At 44.3% G+C, this 19,394-nt stretch overlaps 3 protein-coding genes across 6 annotated transcripts in view; all 3 read right to left on the bottom strand.

Annotated features, from left to right (window-relative positions):
* The window catches only part of tanc1b (tetratricopeptide repeat, ankyrin repeat and coiled-coil containing 1b), a 115,953-nt gene extending 115,660 nt beyond the window's left edge, over positions 1-293 (bottom strand). The window contains exon 1 of one of the 3 annotated variants that reach the window (XM_082507214.1): positions 107-293. The gene's annotated coding sequence lies outside the window, so the exon portion shown is untranslated. The remainder of the gene's footprint in view (positions 1-106) is intronic. The other 2 variants (XM_082507213.1, XM_082507211.1) reach the window with 2 other exon arrangements.
* Positions 294-4,037: 3,744 nt separating this feature from the next.
* On the bottom strand, positions 4,038-6,025 carry dap1b (death associated protein 1b). Of its 2 annotated transcripts, none has more exons than XM_082508003.1 (4): positions 5,807-6,025; positions 4,912-5,008; positions 4,692-4,755; positions 4,038-4,576 (listed from the first exon to the last, which is right to left on the bottom strand). In XM_082508003.1, exons 1-4 carry the CDS (start codon positions 5,874-5,876, stop codon positions 4,460-4,462), a joined length of 348 nt encoding a protein of 115 aa, XP_082364129.1. In that variant the 5' UTR covers positions 5,877-6,025; the 3' UTR covers positions 4,038-4,459. The 2 variants fall into 2 exon arrangements, with proteins under 2 accessions (XP_082364129.1, XP_082364128.1); XM_082508002.1 differs by having other exon boundaries at positions 4,692-4,758; positions 5,807-6,004.
* A 10,558-nt stretch (positions 6,026-16,583) lies between these two features.
* LOC309690254 (plakophilin-4-like) overlaps positions 16,584-19,394 on the bottom strand; it is a 93,432-nt gene continuing 90,621 nt past the window's right edge. Inside the window, 3 exon segments of the mRNA XM_082507216.1 lie at positions 16,584-16,810; positions 16,812-16,927; positions 19,161-19,225. Of these exon segments, the coding sequence (XP_082363342.1) occupies positions 16,687-16,810; positions 16,812-16,927; positions 19,161-19,225 (305 nt within the window). The 3' untranslated portion in view covers positions 16,584-16,686.

Here is a 19,394-nt window from a genome sequence, read left to right as displayed (position 1 = left end):
CTAAAACTCTCACGCTTTAACACTACTTCTCCCAACTGGTGAACAAACTAACAACAACGACGACGACGACCACACAAACAATCTGTGAATACGCTTTAAATCTTACCTGATAAATGTCATGGATATTAAAGTCCTAAAAGTTTCACCAGCACTCTGAGCGTATCTCCACACGAGTTCAGTCCCCACTTGCTCCACCAAGGTAGGCTACGGGACGTCGGACTCCTCCTTCTCTCGCATGAGGTCATCTGTGGGAAGGATCAGCAGCGGAGAACAAACCAGATCTACCCCTCCTTCCTCCTCCTCCGCTTCTTTTCTTCTGCTCTCATTTCTGTGTGCATGCCTCATGGACATGACAGGATGCTAGAGATACAAGCTGCAAGCATTTAGTTTAAGGAGTGTGAAATTCTCTAAAACTTCACATTTTCCTTCTTCCAGATGCTCCCTTTAGAGGTCGCCACAGTGGATCATATGCCTCCATCTCACCCTACCAATGGGGTCCTCTTCTGTCACACCAAACTTTTGCATATCCTCCAGATACACACTTCTCTGAGGTTTTCTTCCTCAGAGAAGCAGCTCTATCTTCAATATCCTTTGTCTACTATATCCACCTCTGCACACTTCCAAACCATCTTAAGCTCTGCCTCTCCAACTTTGTCTTAAAAGTCTTAAAAGCACCTTCTTAAGTCAGCTGGATGCAGGTTTTTCCCATCCTTATAAAGAGTACAGTTGCACAATGCCAAAATTAGCACCACTGCCTAACACTGAGGCCCAAGCTCAGTTTAATGATTGGTTGGAGAAACTTGCAGTCAGTCTGAGACTGAAGAAGTCACTTGAATGGGAGATGAATCCAGAGGAAGTGCATCAGCTGTCTGTGTTTTCTTCCAGAAGCCTTCTGGGAATATATGTAGAAAGAAGAGAACTCTAAAATGAAACTTTAAGGTGTTTAAGTGAAATTAAATCGTGTGATGAAGTTGGAAGTAGTGAATGGACCTCGAACTGAGATTAGTTTTCCACACAAAGGTATTTGTGTTCCAAAATCTGCCCAAGCTCTTTCCACATTGCCAGGAATAAATCTGTTGTAGAATATTGAAGAATCCATTATTTATTTAGGTGGACCAAAAGTTGCAGAACCTAAAATGCTGCAATCAAGCCAAAAGTGTCTAGTCAGATGAAACTTGCCTCGCTGTCCACAACATTTTGCTGAATCACTGTTATTGTGTATAGCTATTGTATTCTTACAAGCTACGCTTTAGACGTCTTCAGGGTGGTCTTTTCGTTTTCATATAATTGGAAGAAAAGCAATAATTGGATGCTTTGGTCTATACAGTCTTTAACAGTTTCTGACAATTTTATATACTAATATATATATTACTATACTTGTTTCAGATCCTAAATGGAGTTTTACTCTGCACTGATAACTGATTGCAGATATGTGCTACTTTGCATTTGTCGATTTTACATGTGGACATTAAACTGTCTGTAAAATATATGCATGGCCTCATTAATCCTTCCAAGAACATAAAGAGTAACATGGCACCAGATGGGCTGGCTGCTGCACCAACACACTGCTTTGCATTAATGCTTTCTGGTCATCCTTTTTCAGCAACAATATTCACTCTGGGCACATGTAGGCAATTTAAAATCTCCAAACTTTCATAGTCAGCTGATAACTAAATACATTAAATTGCCAGTTGTCTTACTGTTTGCAAACTTAGCAAGTATGCTGTGTAATTTCCTCCTCGACGATGTGCATTAGAAGGAGGGAAGTTGAAACGTGAGTCAGAGCTTTTATGTAAATGAAGTCTAATTGGTTTAGGTCTGTATTAGTGGCTGCTGAAAGCAGGATGTTGCTCATTGGCTTTGTGCATACTGCTGAATCATAGTTTGACCATAAACCTGTTGACTTTAACATTTTAATATTACAGCTTGATCGAAATGCTAGTTTTACATAGAGTAATAAATATAAAAAATTTCACGAACTACAGCACACGTGTCAAATTAGGTTACTGGATTATTGCAATTAGATCCAGAGTAAGGTTTTCCATACGGTTTGACTCAGTCTGGTGTGGCAAGTGAAGTTCGTAGTGCACCTTAGTCTGTGGTGACCTCATGAGGTAACATTGTTTTATGCAGCTTGTTCTGAGGGAAAAACATTAATCTCAGCGCAATCTTGCAAAAGTTTTTGGTTCTTTTTTAAACACCAATTCGTTAACAGCAAGAATATAAAGCGATATGATGATAATTGTTCTACATTGTGCTGAGGTGACAAGAGTCTGCTGTGAAAAAGGAATGATCAGAAATCTTAGTTTTGGTGGAAAATGGGGTCTTACATAAAAAAAATCTTTACATTGTGATATTTTCTGCATTTTGCAAAAAAGAAAAATACTTTTTGTGTATTATTATCCTGCAGTTATGATGATATACTTTGGGAAGGAACATGGACAGTGACACACATTTCTTCCGGTAAAAAAAAGGAAGATAAAACACCTATTTTCCAAGTTTGTTTTTTGTTGTTGTTGTTGTTGTTGATGATGATGCTCTCGGGTGAAACTGGTGTGTCAAAGTCTTCAGCGGTTATGAGTTCACAATTCCCTTGGAAACTGCTGTAATGTGCAGATTCCAATAAGACCTGAAAAATAGACTCAGACTTCATCTGATGCACTGAGCACTTCTTCTCCACTCATCTCGTTGCACTCCCCGTGTTTAAACACCACTGCAGCATGTCATTCAAATGTTGCCTTTTCCCCCCGCTAGATTGCGTTAAGTCCCGTCACCCTCCAACCAGTCACGGCAGATGGCTGCCCCTCCTTGGGCCTGGTTCTGCTGGAGGTTTCTTCCTGTTAAAAAGGATTTTTTTTCCTTTCCACTGTCGCAAAGTGGGTTCACTTGATTGCTGTTTACTCCAGAATATTGTAAGGATTTTGCCTTAAGAGGACAAAGCACCAGGTGACTTTTGTGATTTTGCACTATAGAAATAAATCTGCATGGAACTGAAAATATCCAGCAACAAATACATCAATTAAGTCACTTTGGTATTCTGACATGAATCCACACAAATGTCTGTCATTCTTGTGTGTGCTCAGCATGCAGTACTCTGGCTGCAGTTTTTATTTTATCCAATCTGTTTCAAACTCCTGTTTGACCATCTGTCTCTTGCAGCTCATCCTGAGGAGCAGAAAGTGGAAAGCAGATTAGTTTGTTTTTCTCTCTCTCCCCATCTACCTTGTGAAATGTGGCACCTGCAGTTTGAGTTTACTAGCCTGCATTCAAGAGGCATCCCTGAAAATGATTAAAACCCAACAGTCACAGCACCTGTCTGGTTCATATTGCACAGAGGTGACCTGTAGCACAGCCTTGACACTAAAAACAATAACACTTCTGCAATCCCTTTTGACTTTCACTTTCCAGACACGTGGAGTCTTGGTGGTTTCTGCAATTTATCCAACATATTAAAAGAAAGAAAAAAAATCACCACTACGCAGTAGTATTGCCAAATGCATATGGAGATACTGAACCCTGGAAAAGGTTCCAAAAAAAATGGTCAAGATATAGATCATGGACAGGCTCCGAATGGAATTGGGGGCAAAATGTTCTAAAGCAAAGATCAGCTCTGTGAATCCTACAAGACCAAACTAGCTTTTATGGAAGAGTTTTCTTTTTCCCCTTTCATCCGTCTCACTGTTTAACTACGACTCACTGCACACACATACTGGGATAATTAAAATAGTTTGGCTACATAGAGGGTGGACTTGCTGGAACATTACGATATCACGGTTCAGTCACTATATGAAAGAGGCCAGATGGATAGAAGCAAGCATATATTATAAGTAAATAAGTAAAAAGTAAGTAAATAATTATAAATAAGCATATATATATTGCATAGATGCACGCAGCTTAGAGATTGACTTGTGAAATCCATGACCAGATAGTCTGGTTTATTAAAGTTATAAATGGCCATTTGCTGCCCCCTTGTGGCCATTTTAGAGTGAATGAACAGAAAACTGTTCCAAGAAATAAACAGAGACATAACACGGTGATGGCTTGCAGTCCGCTTTTTTGTTTTTTAATAAATCTAATACAATTGCCATGCAATACAAAGTGAAGATTCCCCTTAAAAGCACCCTTATAAAACTCAGTAACTTAACCCCTCCCTTCAAACATACTCATACCCACCAAATGCTTTTGTTTTCCAATCAGATGACAAATACAAATATAGAATTCTATTATTATGCCAGAAAAGATGCATGAAGTGCTGGTTTATAGTATTCACATACAAGCTTGGCCCCAAAGAGCTTTTTTTTTCCTTCTTCCTTCTAAGTAAACGAAGCTTGAAAGCTTTCACTCCATCAACACTTTACAGGCAACCTGTCAGTCTCAGTCTCCTCATGTGTCTAACACTTCACATTGGTGTTTAACGGCTGACTTAACATGGTTCCCTCTAGGGCATGCCCGAAAAAGTTCAATACTTCCTCGGCTGCTGGATGAAAACGATCCGAGGGGAGTGCGACTTCTCCACCGCGGGGCGCACCTTACTGTGCCTCACGCTCACAGGTGTTTCTGGGAAGTTGTGGCTCAGCTGCAAAACATCAGGAAGGAGGTTTATTATCCACAATACTTTGAAGCACTGCAACTAACCCAGTTGGCTCGGAAAGGAATTAACTCGCTTTTTTAAGAGTTAATGCTTTGTTTACCTTGTCGAGGGTTCCTGTTAGAAGTATGCCAACTTGTTGCATCCTGTTGGGGGTGGCAAGGGACCTGCTGCACAGGTTTTTAAAACAGAGTTATACTCAGCTTTTAAAGCAAAGTTAGTGACCTATATGATCGAAATGCTGCTGGGCATTCTTACACACTAATGTTTGAAGCTAAATTTGTTTTCAGCTCAAGCACATTTACTGCAGAGTGTGAGCATACCTGATTTTATCAGACTTCCTGGTGTCCTTTTCTGGAGTTGCATGGGTGGCATTTTCTTCCATGCCTTTCTTGGCCACCCTTTTACCCCCGGCCTTTACTAGTGATGCAAAAGAGGAAAGAAACAAAAAACAATCTGTGTCAAAGCAGTGTTTTACAGTGCATTTCATGCAACTGAGACAGAAGAGTGGAAAGTAAAAACCACAAAGGTTTTCAACTCTTTTCTCTCACTTTTTGCACTTGCAGTTCAAGCTTATGAACACTAGCATTCATTCAAAAAGTAGTCACTTCGTTGTCCGCTTCATCGTGCAGAGGTGACCTATAATCCTAAAAACTATCAAACACTCTGTACTTTCTTAAAACCTGGACACATGATAGTTTCTGCAGTCTGTCCTTCATAATATGAAATAAAATTAATGTGCCATGGCGTCCAAAAAAACCACAAAAAAAACCCCCAAAACATATATAGTAATGGCACAAAAGTTCGTACAAACGAAAGTATCACATTGTCAGATCGTCTTCGTAAACAGATGAGTGACACCGCTTCAAGCTGCAGCTGTTAATGCAAAGTTAACTACTGTTCCGCAGCTTTGCACGAATAGCACTGCACGGTGCACCTAACAGGCCTCCCTTCAAACAAAAGCATGCCGATGACGCTTCTTGCACTTTAGTACTCCAATGCCACAGCAGCCAGTCAGCTCCAGCTATCGCACTTTTTCATACTGCGTGTCAAATTAACGGCAAAAGTTACGTTACTGCAGCGGGGTCGACTCGCTCTGAACGACTCTGTAACTGGGTCAAGGAAAGGAAAAACAACAACAACAACTCTCAAGCTTTAATAAAGTTTTAAAAGATAAATAAAAAAAGAGCAGGCAGCTATCAGAGAGACAAGGCTTACCTGCCGGAGGGTGGCCAGCTTTCAGCCGAGCAGCCTCCTTCGCTCCAGATTTGGGGAGTTGTTGCACCATTTCTTAAAAACTTTCCGCAGTGAAAGCACCAAACTGTCCTCGACGCCCACTCCGCTGTTTTTATTCTCTACAACAGAGATGACGTCCCGCGAGGCTACAGGAAGTTTGCGGCCAGCGAAACGCCTCTTTGTTTTCACCTTTTTTTTTCTTTTTCTCTACCCGCTGATAGTTTACCGAGAAAATGAAACTGTACACTAACCGTTTGCGGTTTGCAGCACGATTTAACTGCAGCTGATTTATGTTACTGTTACTTGATCTTATTTTGAAAATCTTTTCACAAAACTTCAAGATTGGCAACAAAAAGAGTTTTAACCACACTTAAACTATTTCTAGGTATGACAGCCCACAGACACAAACCCCCAGAGGAAGTTTTCGATTGCACGAATATATTCAGTGAAGAAGAAAATAACACTGTGTCATTTTAAGGCAGATATTTTTTCATCGCATTAGACTCTTTTATCCAGCATGAGGATCCAAAGTAAGCAGCGATAGTGCCACCATGTTTAAAGCTGAAGCACAGAAAGGACTGTCAGATCTTTGCATGTGTATCTAACTGAGGTCAGTTGTGGAGGGGAGATGAGACTTGAAAGTTTATTGTTGACACACTAATGTTTCTTTATGTTTAATGGAGAAGGTAAGACTGACTAGAGGTAAGGTGTGTTATCCCAACAAGCAGAAAAGTGACAGAAACACACTGGAAAGTATACCTGATTGGATATTAAATACACATGTTAGAGCAAATAGTTACCTGCACAGTGTTTTGAGCTGAGCCGTTGTCCATTGTAATGTCTGCTGTGATACACGTCACAGGTTACAGGTAATACAGATCAGTCTATTCATAACCTGAATGATCTGTGCCTTTAATGTCAGGTTCTTCGAATCTGTGACTTTGCTAAGTTCTGTGACTGTACAGCAGTTTCCTTGAATATACAGGTTTGAAGCTTCACAGCTTGCATATGCATGAACTATGGGGGCATTAATGCTGAAAAATGCGTGTGTTGTTGCCTTCCCGGGTATGCACAAGCTGCAGGCTAACTGTCAGCTGGCTTGTGTTAATTTAACTGAAATGTTGGTAATGTGCAGCACAGTGCCAAGCTGCTTGAAACGCGTGGGCCTTAAGGTGGACCAGCTTTTTGTTCTAGAAAAAAAAAAAAAAAAGTTCGAGACTTCATTATTTTTCAGTTTTAGTATATTTTCTTGCTTATATTTTGTGCATAGAAAAGGGTGCCCTAACACATTCTTACCAATTACAAGGAGACTGTTTTTTGCAGTTCTGCTGCATGTTTTATTTTTTACCATCTAAATATAACAAAGGTTGCTGCTGTGTTGGTTAATGTAAGTTATATTTATAGCTGTTGTTTTGTTTCTTAACTCCTACCTTTATTCTGTGTGCCAAAAGGCTCCAGAAGAAGGAAAAGCTGCTGATGTGCTTAGTTTCCTTTTCCTGTTTGTGCAGTTGGCAAGCTGCAGTTTATTGTATTTTAACTTGAATCTTCTTTAGTTTTAGTTTAATTTGAACGGTGGCTGCGCTTTTGGTCGGGTCTGGCTTTTTCTTCCTTTCTTGACAGTATTTTTTTCTCGTTTGTGCTCAAAGTGGTTTTTTGGTGCATAAAATAAAGTCTAAATACTAAGAAATGAACAAAAAAAAAAAAACAACAACCCCTCACAGGCACAACTGGAAAAACATAATTCTTCCTCACCCCAGCTGAACCCCATCGCAGTTATAGTATTACTGTACCTTTTAGTTATCAGAACCTTCACCGTAGATGAAACAAGGAAAACAAGATCATATCGAGAAGTACAAAACCAACAAAATCAGTTCCAATAGTTAAGTATACAACATACTAAGAATAAAATGCATGTACTATGTCATGCAAAATTGCAGTATCAATGCATTCATTCTTAAAAAATAATTGTCATATAGCATCACATTTCTTAGCACACTTTCTTGCATAAAGCAAACTTTCTTTAAATAATGTATAAGTGTATTAAAAAAGACTGGAGGTCAATTTTCCTTTTGTTTAGGAAGTCATTTAGCTAAACTCATATTTAATTTGCCTGGCAGCTAGCATGTAGGCGCTATCTTGAGGGAGGTCTCTCATTACTGCACTTAATAGTTTTGTGGATATTTCTGCAGTGTATGAAACTTAAATAGTGTTTTAGACTAATGTAAAGATCTGCCTCGTTTGTTGGCTGATGATGTGACTTGTCACTTATGGGTTCAACATGTAGTCCTAAACCTATTTAGCCTCCTAAGCAGTGTATGCTATATAGCTAGTTCTCTAAACTTAAGCTGGTTCTTCAAGTGTTCCTCCCAGTCAGAAGATCCAAAATGAGTTTAAAAAGGAATAAAGTATCCCGAGAGACCCGAGATTAAGTTTCCGAGTGGAATTCAAAAGAGAGTTTAGGGAAAATAGTGCTTTAGCATTACTCCATCAATCGATATGAAAGTGTGATGAGGTTGTTGGGGTTTTTTTTGCAGCACATCAGACTCTGGATCTGCATTTATTGTTATAAAAAGCTGACTTCTTAATTAGATATATATCAATATAGATCAAGACTGAGTGAAAAGTGTTCATATGAACTGTATTCAGATCTTTAAATAATGCTTCACAATGATATTTGGACCCGTTTATAGGCTGAGATCGGGTGGGGAGTTTAAGCAGATCAGATTAGTTCTCCATCTCTAGGGGCTGTGCCATGAAATTCCTGTCAATAATGCTCATATAACATTAGCAGCTTTTAAAAAAAAAAGTCCTTAAAGTTATGGGAGACTGTCCTGGCTCGTAGCTGTGCTCTTACATGCATTTAAAAGCAGATTGCACATTGACTTCACCTGTATTTATTCTTCCTCCTGATAAATTCAGTAAGCGCTAACATTCTGAATTTTGTTTCAGAAGAAACTGCAGTGAGGGGAAAATTGGGTGTATGAAGTCATATGTGACCCAGATTATTAGGTACTTTAATTTGCGTGCACTTACTTTGAGGGGTAATGAATTAAATGAAATCAGGGGCTGGGATAATCTCACTGCTTTGTAAATTAAGTCCATTTCGCAATATTTTGGCAAAGCAGTTTAGCAGACTAAGGCTCCTGGGACTACGCCGGGAAAACTGGATGCAAGTGTCTTTTGTAGGCCGAAGCCAATTAATGGTCGGTATAAACGTATGTATTCCCTTAATGCCAGCTTTACTATAAGCAGCACAGTCCATAGAGTTGCAACTACTTAAGCAAGAAAAAGGCCCGTCTCATGTGGAAGTGTAGCTGGTTTCTGAAAGTGGAGGCTGGTGGAGAAGAGGAATATGAGTAAAAATCAAATTCTTTGATGATCTGAAAAAGAGAGATAACCCCACTCCAACCCATCAAATACCTTCTGGGCATGAAACAACATTAATTATGAGATCTAAAGAATTTTAAATTGCTTTTGGATGCAAATAAAAAAAAAGATGAATATAGATGAACTTGAACATCTCAGTTTGTCTACAAGTATATAAAGCTGTTCAGTCTGGTGATTATAACACGCTGTGTTGGTGTTCTTTTAAAAAACTTTAAGTTCCCTTTCAGTCGATTCACTCGGTACAACACATAAGTATGGGATATCACGCCCTCGCGTGTCCTGGCTGAAGAAACCTTTATTCACGCCTTTACGGCAGATGACGTGTGATGACACGCGCAAGGCCCCGCCCGCACATATAGCCGCTGCCATCACCGTCATCCCTCAGTTCTTACGCTCTTCACCTCGCTGAGAACACCTCTGCTGAGTTGGGCTAGCTAGCTACTGCTAGTTAGCTCCGTTGTCTGCCAACTTGAACCTAGCTTAACTGCCCCTGTTGGTGTTAGCCTCCACCGCCCAGCTGGTGCGTAGGCTGCCCGCGGAGCGCTATTTTCAAGTTTTTCTTGTGCAGCGTTTCGCTTTGCGTTTTGGGAATGGACTCCAAACCGAAGCGAGCAAAGCAGAAATCTTCTGTTCGCCCCTGTCCTCAGGGATGTGGTTTCTCTTTGCACGACAGCGACCAGCACGATGCCTGCCCTGTCTGCCTGGGGATCGTCCACGCTAGGAGAGCGTTGACGGAGCCCGAAGCTTGTGCGTTTTGTCGCCAGCTCCGACGCTCGACCCTGGAAAGACGGGTGACGTTTGTGGAAAGAGTGCTGGGACGCTCGGCTGTCGCACGGCATGACCCTCTTCTTTCCGAGTCTGGAGCCCCGGCTTCGTCCGAGTCCGAAGACGAAAATTTTCAGGTCGATGTCCCCGCGATTAGCTGGGCTGACCACATGGAATACGTTGACGGGTTAGCCGATGACGGACCGGAACCATGCAGGAGCGCTGACGGGCTTCAGCCTGGGTTGAAGCCCGCCAGCGCTCCCCAGGAAGACGATGACGTGCTGGACATCGGCCTGGACATCCATGGTTTGTCGGAGGATGAGCAGGAGAGCTCATTGTCGACCCAATATGCCGCCGCTGCTGCGCCGGTCGGCCACGATGACACCTCTCTTTTCTCCCTGTTTCGCCGTGCCGCTGAGAAGCTGCAGGTGGACTGGCCCTCTCCTCCACCAGCTCGGAAGCCGTCGCGGTTTGCGGGTTTTTTCCTTCCACCGGAGCCCGCAACGGCCAAAAACTGCCTCCCCATGTTCCCAGACTTTCTCTGCGAGCTAACAGCGTCATGGGACAAACCTCTGTCTACCCGCGTCACTGTGCCCGGCTATGGACAGTACATGGAATTGGACGGCGCCGAGGGAGCTGGTTTAGCTAACCCACCCCCTATGGAGCCGTCTCTGGCTGCTTATCTGGCCCCGTCCCATAACCATGGTGTCGGTGGCCCCGCAACTCTGCCGTCCAAGCACTGCAGATTCTCGGCCTCGCAGCTGGAGAAGATTTATCGGGCTCAGGCCGGCACCGCTCGAGCCATGAGCTCCGTCACCATGCTCCAGACGTACCAAGCAATGTGCCTGGCGGAGCTTGGATCGCTGGTTCCGGAGGACAGCCCGCCGTCACCTCTTCTTAACGAGGTTAGAGTCACCACGGATTACATCCTCCGTGCGTCTCGCTGTGCAGCGCTCTCCCTGGGCAGAGGGATGGCTTCGACAGTGGTGGCGCAGAGGCACCTGTGGCTGACCCTCTCCGACGTCCCTGATAGAGACAGAGCTGTGTATCTGGACGCACCAGCGTCTGCGGCTGGGTTATTCGGACATTCACTTGAAGCCATTCAGGCTAGATTCGATCTGAGGAAGAAGCAGACGGAAGCTCTGCGCGACATCATCCCCAGACGCCAGCCCCAGCCCAAGCCCACTGCTAGCTCTCACAGGCCCGCCGCTCCTCTGACAGCTGGCAAGAGACCGGCGCCCACTGCTGGAGTGGGAGGGCCGCCGGCGAGAGCACGTACTCCGGCCCGAGCTCCACGCCAGTCGGCCTGGGGCAAAGGCCGGGAGACGCAGGGAGACGCTGCTCTTACCCCTCTGTTGCCGCACAAGAGGTGCCGCTTAAGTTCTGTTCAGGTTGTCAGCCCCAGAAGGCGCTGCACTTCCCTATCGCGGTCTCCCAAGCACATAACCCCTGCACACGGTTCAGATGTGTTGAATGTTCAAGCGACCACATCGAGTGTTCCCGCTGTTTTTCATTGTTATGCCCCGGAAAAGGTGCACCCAACAAAATGTATAAATGTACATGTTCCCATGTTGCAATCAATAAAGAGTGTTGTTTACTCTCAAACAATCTCAAATGCTCAACCTGCAGGCGAAATGAGCCAGGTCAGGCAGGGGATGCAGTCCCCTGCAGACACACTGGGGGGCGACGGCGCCCCGCCGTCAGTGCTGCAGGCCAGCTGGCTGGCTGCTCACTTCCCTCAGTGGCGCGCTTGCGCCCCCTCTCCGTGGGTGCTGCAAACCGTTGCCATGGGTTACCGGTTGCAGTTCCGGGTCAAGCCGCCTCGTTTCCAAAGAGTCGTGAACACGATTGTCAACCCCGAGGCAGCCTTGGTACTCAGAGAGGAAATACAGGCGCTATTACAGAAGAGAGCAATACGGGTGGTCCCCGCTTCGGAGACGGACAAAGGTTGGTACAGCCGTTATTTTGTCATTCCGAAGAAAGGGGGAGGGCTTCGTCCCATCCTCGACCTGCGAGTCTTGAACACGTACCTGCGAACGTACAGGTTCAAGATGCTAACACTCAGACAGCTCCTGAGTGCAGTCGGCCCGGGAGATTGGTTTGCGACAATCGATCTAACAGATGCTTATTTTCATGTCGCTATACACCCGAAACACAGGCAGTTTCTGAGGTTTGCGTTCGAGGGCGTAGCCTACGAATACCTAGTGCTGCCGTTCGGGCTGTCGCTCGCTCCCCGCACCTTTACGAAATGTGCCGAGGCAGCGCTAGCGCCCCTCAGGAAGAGGGGCATCCGCATCTTGGCCTACCTGGACGACTGGGCTCTCGTGGCTTGCTCCAGAGAACAGGCGGAGACGCAGCTGTCGCGGGTTCTGTCACACATTCAGACACTGGGGTTCTCTGTGAACTTTCAGAAGAGCTCGCTAATCCCAGGTCAACAGATCGCTTTTCTCGGTCTGGAAATATGCTCTCTTTCCAGCCGCGCACGGTTGTCAGAGCACAGAGTGGCCGCGTTTCATCGCTGCCTCGCTCAATTTCAGCTGGGACGCAGACTGCGTTTCCAGACGATATTGCGCTTGTTGGGCATGATGGCATCTATGATCGCCGTAGTGCCGCTTGGGCTGTTGAAAATGAGAGCGTTTCAACGCTGGACTCTCTCTCACCGTTTGTGTGCTTCGCGTCACCTCCGGAGGAGGCTGCCGGTAACTGCGTCTTGCATGCTAGCTCTCCGTCCTTGGAGGGAGCCCGGGCTACTGCACCAGGGCTCTCGGATTGGGAGGGTGTTGTTTCGCAAGGTGGTGTCCACAGATGCTTCCCTAAGTGGGTGGGGAGCGCTGTGCGAGGGTGCGTCAGTGAGAGGGATCTGGTCCGCGGCTCAGCGCCAGCTGCACATCAACCACTTAGAGCTGTTGGCAGTGTTCTTAGCTCTAAAGCGTTTCCGTCCAGTCCTGCAGGGCCAGCATGTCTTAGTCAGGACGGACAATTCAACAGTGGTGTCTTATATAAACAGGCAGGGAGGAACACGCTCTCTTCCCCTGTTGCAGCTGTCTCGCTCTCTGCTGTTATGGTGCAGTGTTCATTTTCTGACTCTAAGAGCCACCCATGTCCCGGGCCACCTGAACCTGGGGCCGGACCTTCTCTCCAGGGGGGGTCCTCTGGTGAGAGAATGGAGGTTACACCCTTCAATAGTGGCTCAGATTTGGGATCTATTTGGCGAGGCGCAAATAGATCTTTTTGCTTCCAGGGTGAATGCTCACTGCCCCCTGTACTTCTCCATAATCGACCACGATGCACCCTTGGGCTTGGACGCGCTAGCGCACCAATGGCCAGACGTGCTCCTGTATGCATTTCCCCCAGTGGAAATGATATCTCCAATTCTGGAGAGGGTGCGTCGGCATTCCCTCTCTCTGATCCTGGTGGCCCCTTGGTGGCCCGCGAAGTCGTGGTATGCAGAAATAATCAGCCTGCTTGCAGCAAGTCCTTGGCAGCTTCCTCTCCGCAGGGATCTCCTCTCTCAGGCGGGGGGGGGGGAAGTGTTTCATCCGCGCCCGGATCTGTGGCACCTTCATGCTTACCTGCTGAGAGGTTAAACTTGGTTGCTAAGGGTCTGCCACCTAGTGTGGTAGCGACGATTCAGAGCGCCAGGGCCTCGTCTACTAGAGGCTTGTACGCTTACAAATGGCGAGCCTTCGAGCGATGGTGCCAGGACCGCCACACTCTCCCATTTCAGTGCTCTATTGTGGATGTTTTGACATTCCTGCAGGAGCTGTTGGATAAAGGCCTTTCGTTTTCAACGATCAAGGTTTATTTAGCGGCTATATCTGCTTGTCATATCGGTTTTGACGGGGTGACACCAGGTGCGCATCCCCTCGCCGTGCGTTTTCTGAAAGGGGTTCGCCGGCTGAGGCCCGTGCTTAAGTCCAGTGTCCCGGCTTGGGACTTGTCTTTGGTGCTGGAGGCCCTTTGTGGCCCTCCGTTTGAACCCGTTGAGTCGGTAGATATGAAACTTCTTTCGTATAAGACCGCATTACTTCTCGCTTTGGCCTCGGCGAAGCGAGTGGGGGACCTTCATGCGCTGTCTGTGCATCCTGCCTGCACACAGTTTTCTCCTGATGGCCGCAAGGTCGTATTGCGTCCGAATGCCGCCTATCTTCCCAAGGTCATGCCTGCATCTTATAGTTCAATGGAGTTTGAGTTGCTGAGCTTTTGCTCCCCTCCTTTTGAATCTGAGGAGCAGAGGAGGGTGCATTCTCTTTGTCCGGTGCGTGCGCTACGCACCTACATTGAGCGCACTCGGGATGTGCGTTTGTGTGACCAGTTGTTTGTCTGCTTCGCTAATCCGAATAGAGGTAGAGCTCTGTCCAGACAGAGGCTGTCCCACTGGATTGTGGAAGCTATCTCGCTGGCATACAGCACCGGAGGTTTTGCGTTGCCCCACGGGGTGGGAGCTCATTCCACCAGGGGGATGGCGACCTCATGGGCTCTTTTTAGAGGGGTGCCTGTGGCTGATATTTGTGCAGCGGCTAATTGGGCGTCGCCGCACACTTTTGTGCGGTTTTATCGGTTGGACGTTACAGCCCCTTCGGTGGCTCATGCTGTCCTTTCTGCTGGGTCTACCACTCACTAAGGATGTGGTGGTCCCGTTCCGGTTCGGTGGCTGCTCTGCGGGGCGTGTATATAGGTCCCATACTTATGTGTTGTACCGAGTGAATCGACTGAAAGGGAACGATTAGTTATGTCTATAACTTCTGTTCCCTGAAGGAGAGGAACGAGGTACAACACAGGGTGGCCCCACTGAGCAGTTGGCTCGGTGAAGAGCGGCTATCGAACTGAGGGATGACGGTGATGGCAGCGGCTATATGTGCGGGCGGGGCCTTGCGCGTGTCATCACACGTCATCTGCCGTAAAGGCGTGAATAAAGGTTTCTTCAGCCAGGACACGCGAGGGCGTGATATCCCATACTTATGTGTTGTACCTCGTTCCTCTCCTTCAGGGAACAGAAGTTATAGACATAACTAATCGTTTACCAAACTTTCAGCAGTGTGTTTATTCAAATCATTTTAGGCCTAAAGAGCAACTGTATTTCATCTTTTAAGTAGTACTGGCCCCGATCCACAGGAAATTGAACCCTGTCAGTATTCCAGCTCCATATTTTTTTAATTATTATTGACCCATTATTGAGTCACAATTCAAAAACAATTTTTGCTGATCTCATATTGAGGCTCGGTGCCTTGGAAAATTTTATTTACATCAAGTTAACAAGAGACGATTAGTTTATCCCAATCCATTTTTTTCAAATAGTGTACGTATATTGGATGGGAAGGAGTACATGTCTCTAATATTGTCAGGTTTTTACTTATATTTTACATTGATACATGGCCCACAGTAGCATATTTTAATTTCCTGACACAGTGAATAACTGCTGCTATCCTTCTGTCACAAATCATCCCTGACCCTCGTCACCATTTTGCAGAGTTTGTAGCGTGACAGAAAATCATCCTGGAATCTTTCATCTTAAATACATTTGCACCACACGTCGCTCATATTCAGCATCGATATTTAAAAAACATTTTAAAACAAGGTTTTTTTCTCCGTCCCAAGAGCACGGTTTGTCAGTCGAGGTGTAAGCGCAGAGTCCGCTACCGATCAGTGTTGGTTGCTGTGCTCCAGGGTGCCACAAGGCTTTTATAAAACACAGGTGGTTTAAGGCTCACTACTCATGTCTGTGCAAATACATAAAATATGCTTCCCAGGCAGGATAGAGGATATTACAACCAGAGCAGAAAGGGTTTGATCTATTCATTCACTCTCTTTGCACACGTGGACAAAATGTCAGTAAACTGGAGATGCAAAGAAACTCTCTCACACAGTTTAAAAAACAAAACTTGACCTTTTATTACGTTGTCGTTGTTGTGTTATGATGCCATCTTTGTCCACATATTTCTTTGTATATTTATATATCTTTAGAGACCTAACATGGCACAAGTTTCTTTTAGTTTTTTTGTTTTTTCCAACCAGTGCTGTTGAGTGTAAACCAGGTAACATGTTTTTTTTTCTGTATTTACAATAAAACGAAAAATGTACAAGACTCCATGGCATTACACAGGTTCAACATTAAGTACAGATATAATTTGATCCCTCTGTACAAGCTAACATCATTAGTTAACTATTTTTCATTTGATTATTTTTTTATTTTATGTTTTTTTTTGGATTCATTTTTTAAACAGATATGAGTTCATGATCCATTTTGGCTTCGGCACATACATATTCCTCCAGTCTCGACTCTTACCGCGGACCTTCGTTTACATGACTCACACCTTTCACCATGCTATCACAGCTAAGAGTTTCGAAAGAAAAATTAACCTAACATCTAGACAGAGTAGGACGCATGTCTCCTCACTGTAGTGTCCCAATATCTGCTCTCAACAGACTCACAGCATGATTCCATCTTTCTCATCTAAATAAAAAATAATTAGAAAAAAAAAAGACATTCCTTGATTTCCTTCTTTGGCTCACATCCCATCTTTCCATCTGTTATCACTCAGTTGAACTCTCCTCCATACACACACATCCACAAAACAAACATGTATGAAGCCAAGTTCATGAAAAAAAGTAAGTTTGTCATTTCCTGTGTGTTCCTCGCCTCTGCTGCAGGGTAAAGACGCACCCCAGTTACAAACCGAAGTGATGGTGAAACGGTAGCACCTCCAGACCTATACCCAGGAGTCTGGAGAGCCGGGGTACTGCTCTGCCCTGAACGAAGGCGTCCGTGTGGTAGCGTAATAGTCCACGTAGTTACAGGTGGATTTCAGTCCATGAGGCTGAGAGCTGAAGGTGGGGAGGGTAAGTGATGACCTCCTCCAAATACGAGTCGTCGTAGCCGTGTGGGTGCTGCAGGTACATTCTGTATGTATCGTAGTTTCTCCTGCTCGGCTCATCTGAATAATACAGAGGCTGCAAGGAACGAGAGGCAAGTATCAAGAGTCAGTTCTGAAAACTTGAGTTTTACAACAGTCGTTACGTTAAAGATTCAAACTTAAACTCAAAAGAAAATAAAGGTAGCAAATTAAGCCTTTGCTGTCCCCTTTCCCCTGCCAGCATGTAAAGTAAATTAAATTAGCTCCACTTTAGCCAATTACATCCCAACGCTTTGTGAAATGTAATGCATAATTATTATTAAAATGTCCAATCATTTCACATGCAACATTTACAGGAGGTCATTTCTCTGCGCACACGTTTTCAAAAATCCTTTAACCTTTACTTAATTAGGCAGTTTTCACTGATGTTTGCAGCCTTGGCCGTGCAGCACTTATTTCAAAGTATTATTCAGATTTCATTCTAAGTTTTAATGATAGTTCTCGTGTAGCTTAATTTCAGTGAACAAACTTTATCTTCATATTGTACTGCTGCTTATACTTTCAGGAACACTTACACCTCACTATAAATATAACCACACTACACGGTAACATTTTGGGAAAATCTTAATTGCAAATCTCCACCTAGATGATTAGAAATCCACCTACAAGCACCTCTAAACATTAGCTTCTCAGCTTTAAAGAGTAAACTGACAATTTAAACAAAAAGTTGAGCACAGTGGATCAGAAGACGCTGCCCGGAGACAAAACTGCAAACTGGTGTTACACTGATTCATGTCCTCAGTAGAGGATCGCAACAATGTCAGCGCAAGACATATGTAGGTACGTGTACTTATCCTTTTCCTTGACTTACTGTAATGTCTATGTAAACTATGTTGTTAAAGAGTTTTTACTTTTATTTGAGGCAAAAAAATATGTATATTTGAGTGTTGAAAATAAAGTAAAGGCTCTGTCCCCATTTGTTTATACACTCACTGACCTTTGGTACTAAGGGATCTAAAGGGTACAAAGAAAATATGCCCCAACACCATTACACCACCAGCAGCTGTCCAATTTTTGTGAGCGTGTGCAAATTACAGCCTCTGTTTCCTGTTCTTAGCTGCGTCGCCTTCCTTCCCCATTCGGATTCATCTTGACCTCACCTACAAGCCCACAAGCCTAAATGCACTGAGTTGTTGCCATGTGATTGGCTGATTAGCCGTTTGTGTTAACAAGGAGTTTTATAGGTGCACCTAATCAAGTGGACAGCGACTGTCAAAACAACAGCTCAGGGGCAGACTTTCTTCTAGAAACCTCAGCAAGAGAGAAAATAAGATTTAATAAAAAAAACTTAACTATGCCTTTAAGCACATAACTCTTGTTCGTCCTGTCAAAACACAAAAAATATCTCAAATCAATCTTCTGTATGGTGGTAACAAAATGAAACGGCATAAACAAACATCTCAGCAGATTCAGGACAAACGCTCGTTAGTGTGGCTGGAGATTTTTCAGACAATAGGCTAATCAATTATCTTCTCGCCTCACGTCTCTGGCCACTAATGCAACAAAAACAGCTTCAAGGTAAATGTTAGAAATCCAACAAAATGGATGGGATTTATAAATGTCTGAAATGAATAATGACCGTCTTTAGCCAGAAATGTGAAGCAATGAAGGACATAAGAGAACTCTGTCTTTGTGCAGCATCTCCTCCCTCCTGCCTCCTCTCCGTGCCTGTTATCTGAATGGGCACACATGGATGTGTCCAACAGAGACAAGTGACTGAGACGTACCCAGACCATCCCAATCCCAGCAGTCACATTCAATCTCACTCAAACAATAGCTGATGTGCTGGGTCATTCGCAGCATTGTCATTCATCCGGGGTGGAATACGTGTCAGTCTCTTTGTATTAGTCAAGCGGGTTAGAAGGGTTGGTCGTGCTTATACAGTGCAGCGGAGGGATCTCAGACATGTGCCTTGTGCCAGCTTATATCACCAAACACTACGATAAATATGAATTCTTAAGGCTAGTATCATATTTTTTTATTTTTTAGTTTGATTAATTAATCATTTGTTGTGTACATTGCAATATTATGTACTGTAAACTACGCTATCACACTGAAAAAAACCCCAAACACTACAAAAATAACAGTAGAAATAGTCTGCACAAATAAACAAAGCTAACAGGCAAACAGAGAAATAAACAATCTCTGCATATACACAGCAAAACAACCTCTACCTCTGTACAGCCACATCAGAGCAGGCATACGAGACAAGATGAGAAGGGGAGGCTGTGGAGTGTAACCAGACATTTGTGCAGAATTACTGCATTCACCTGTGTTCTTCGGGGCTCCTCTGTTGTGGGTGATGAGTAGTAATACGGAGACGGCTTTCCAGACCCTGGAAAAAATAAATAAATAAAGTGAGTGTTGCCTTAGATGGATTAGTGGAACTTGATGCCAAAACACTTCATATCAGTGAAAAAAGTCAGCACATCCCTGAAGGGCAAATGTCTGTATTTTGATAGTAGAGGATCAAGAAGTGGCGCGCTACGCTGGAGAGAAATAAC

Source organism: Aulonocara stuartgranti, assembly GCF_965226115.1.
Source record: "Aulonocara stuartgranti genome assembly, chromosome: 16".
NCBI classification, from domain to species: domain Eukaryota; kingdom Metazoa; phylum Chordata; class Actinopteri; order Cichliformes; family Cichlidae; genus Aulonocara; species Aulonocara stuartgranti.
Note: the sequence above shows the minus strand (reverse complement) of the source record. Positions and strands in the feature narration are given on the sequence as shown.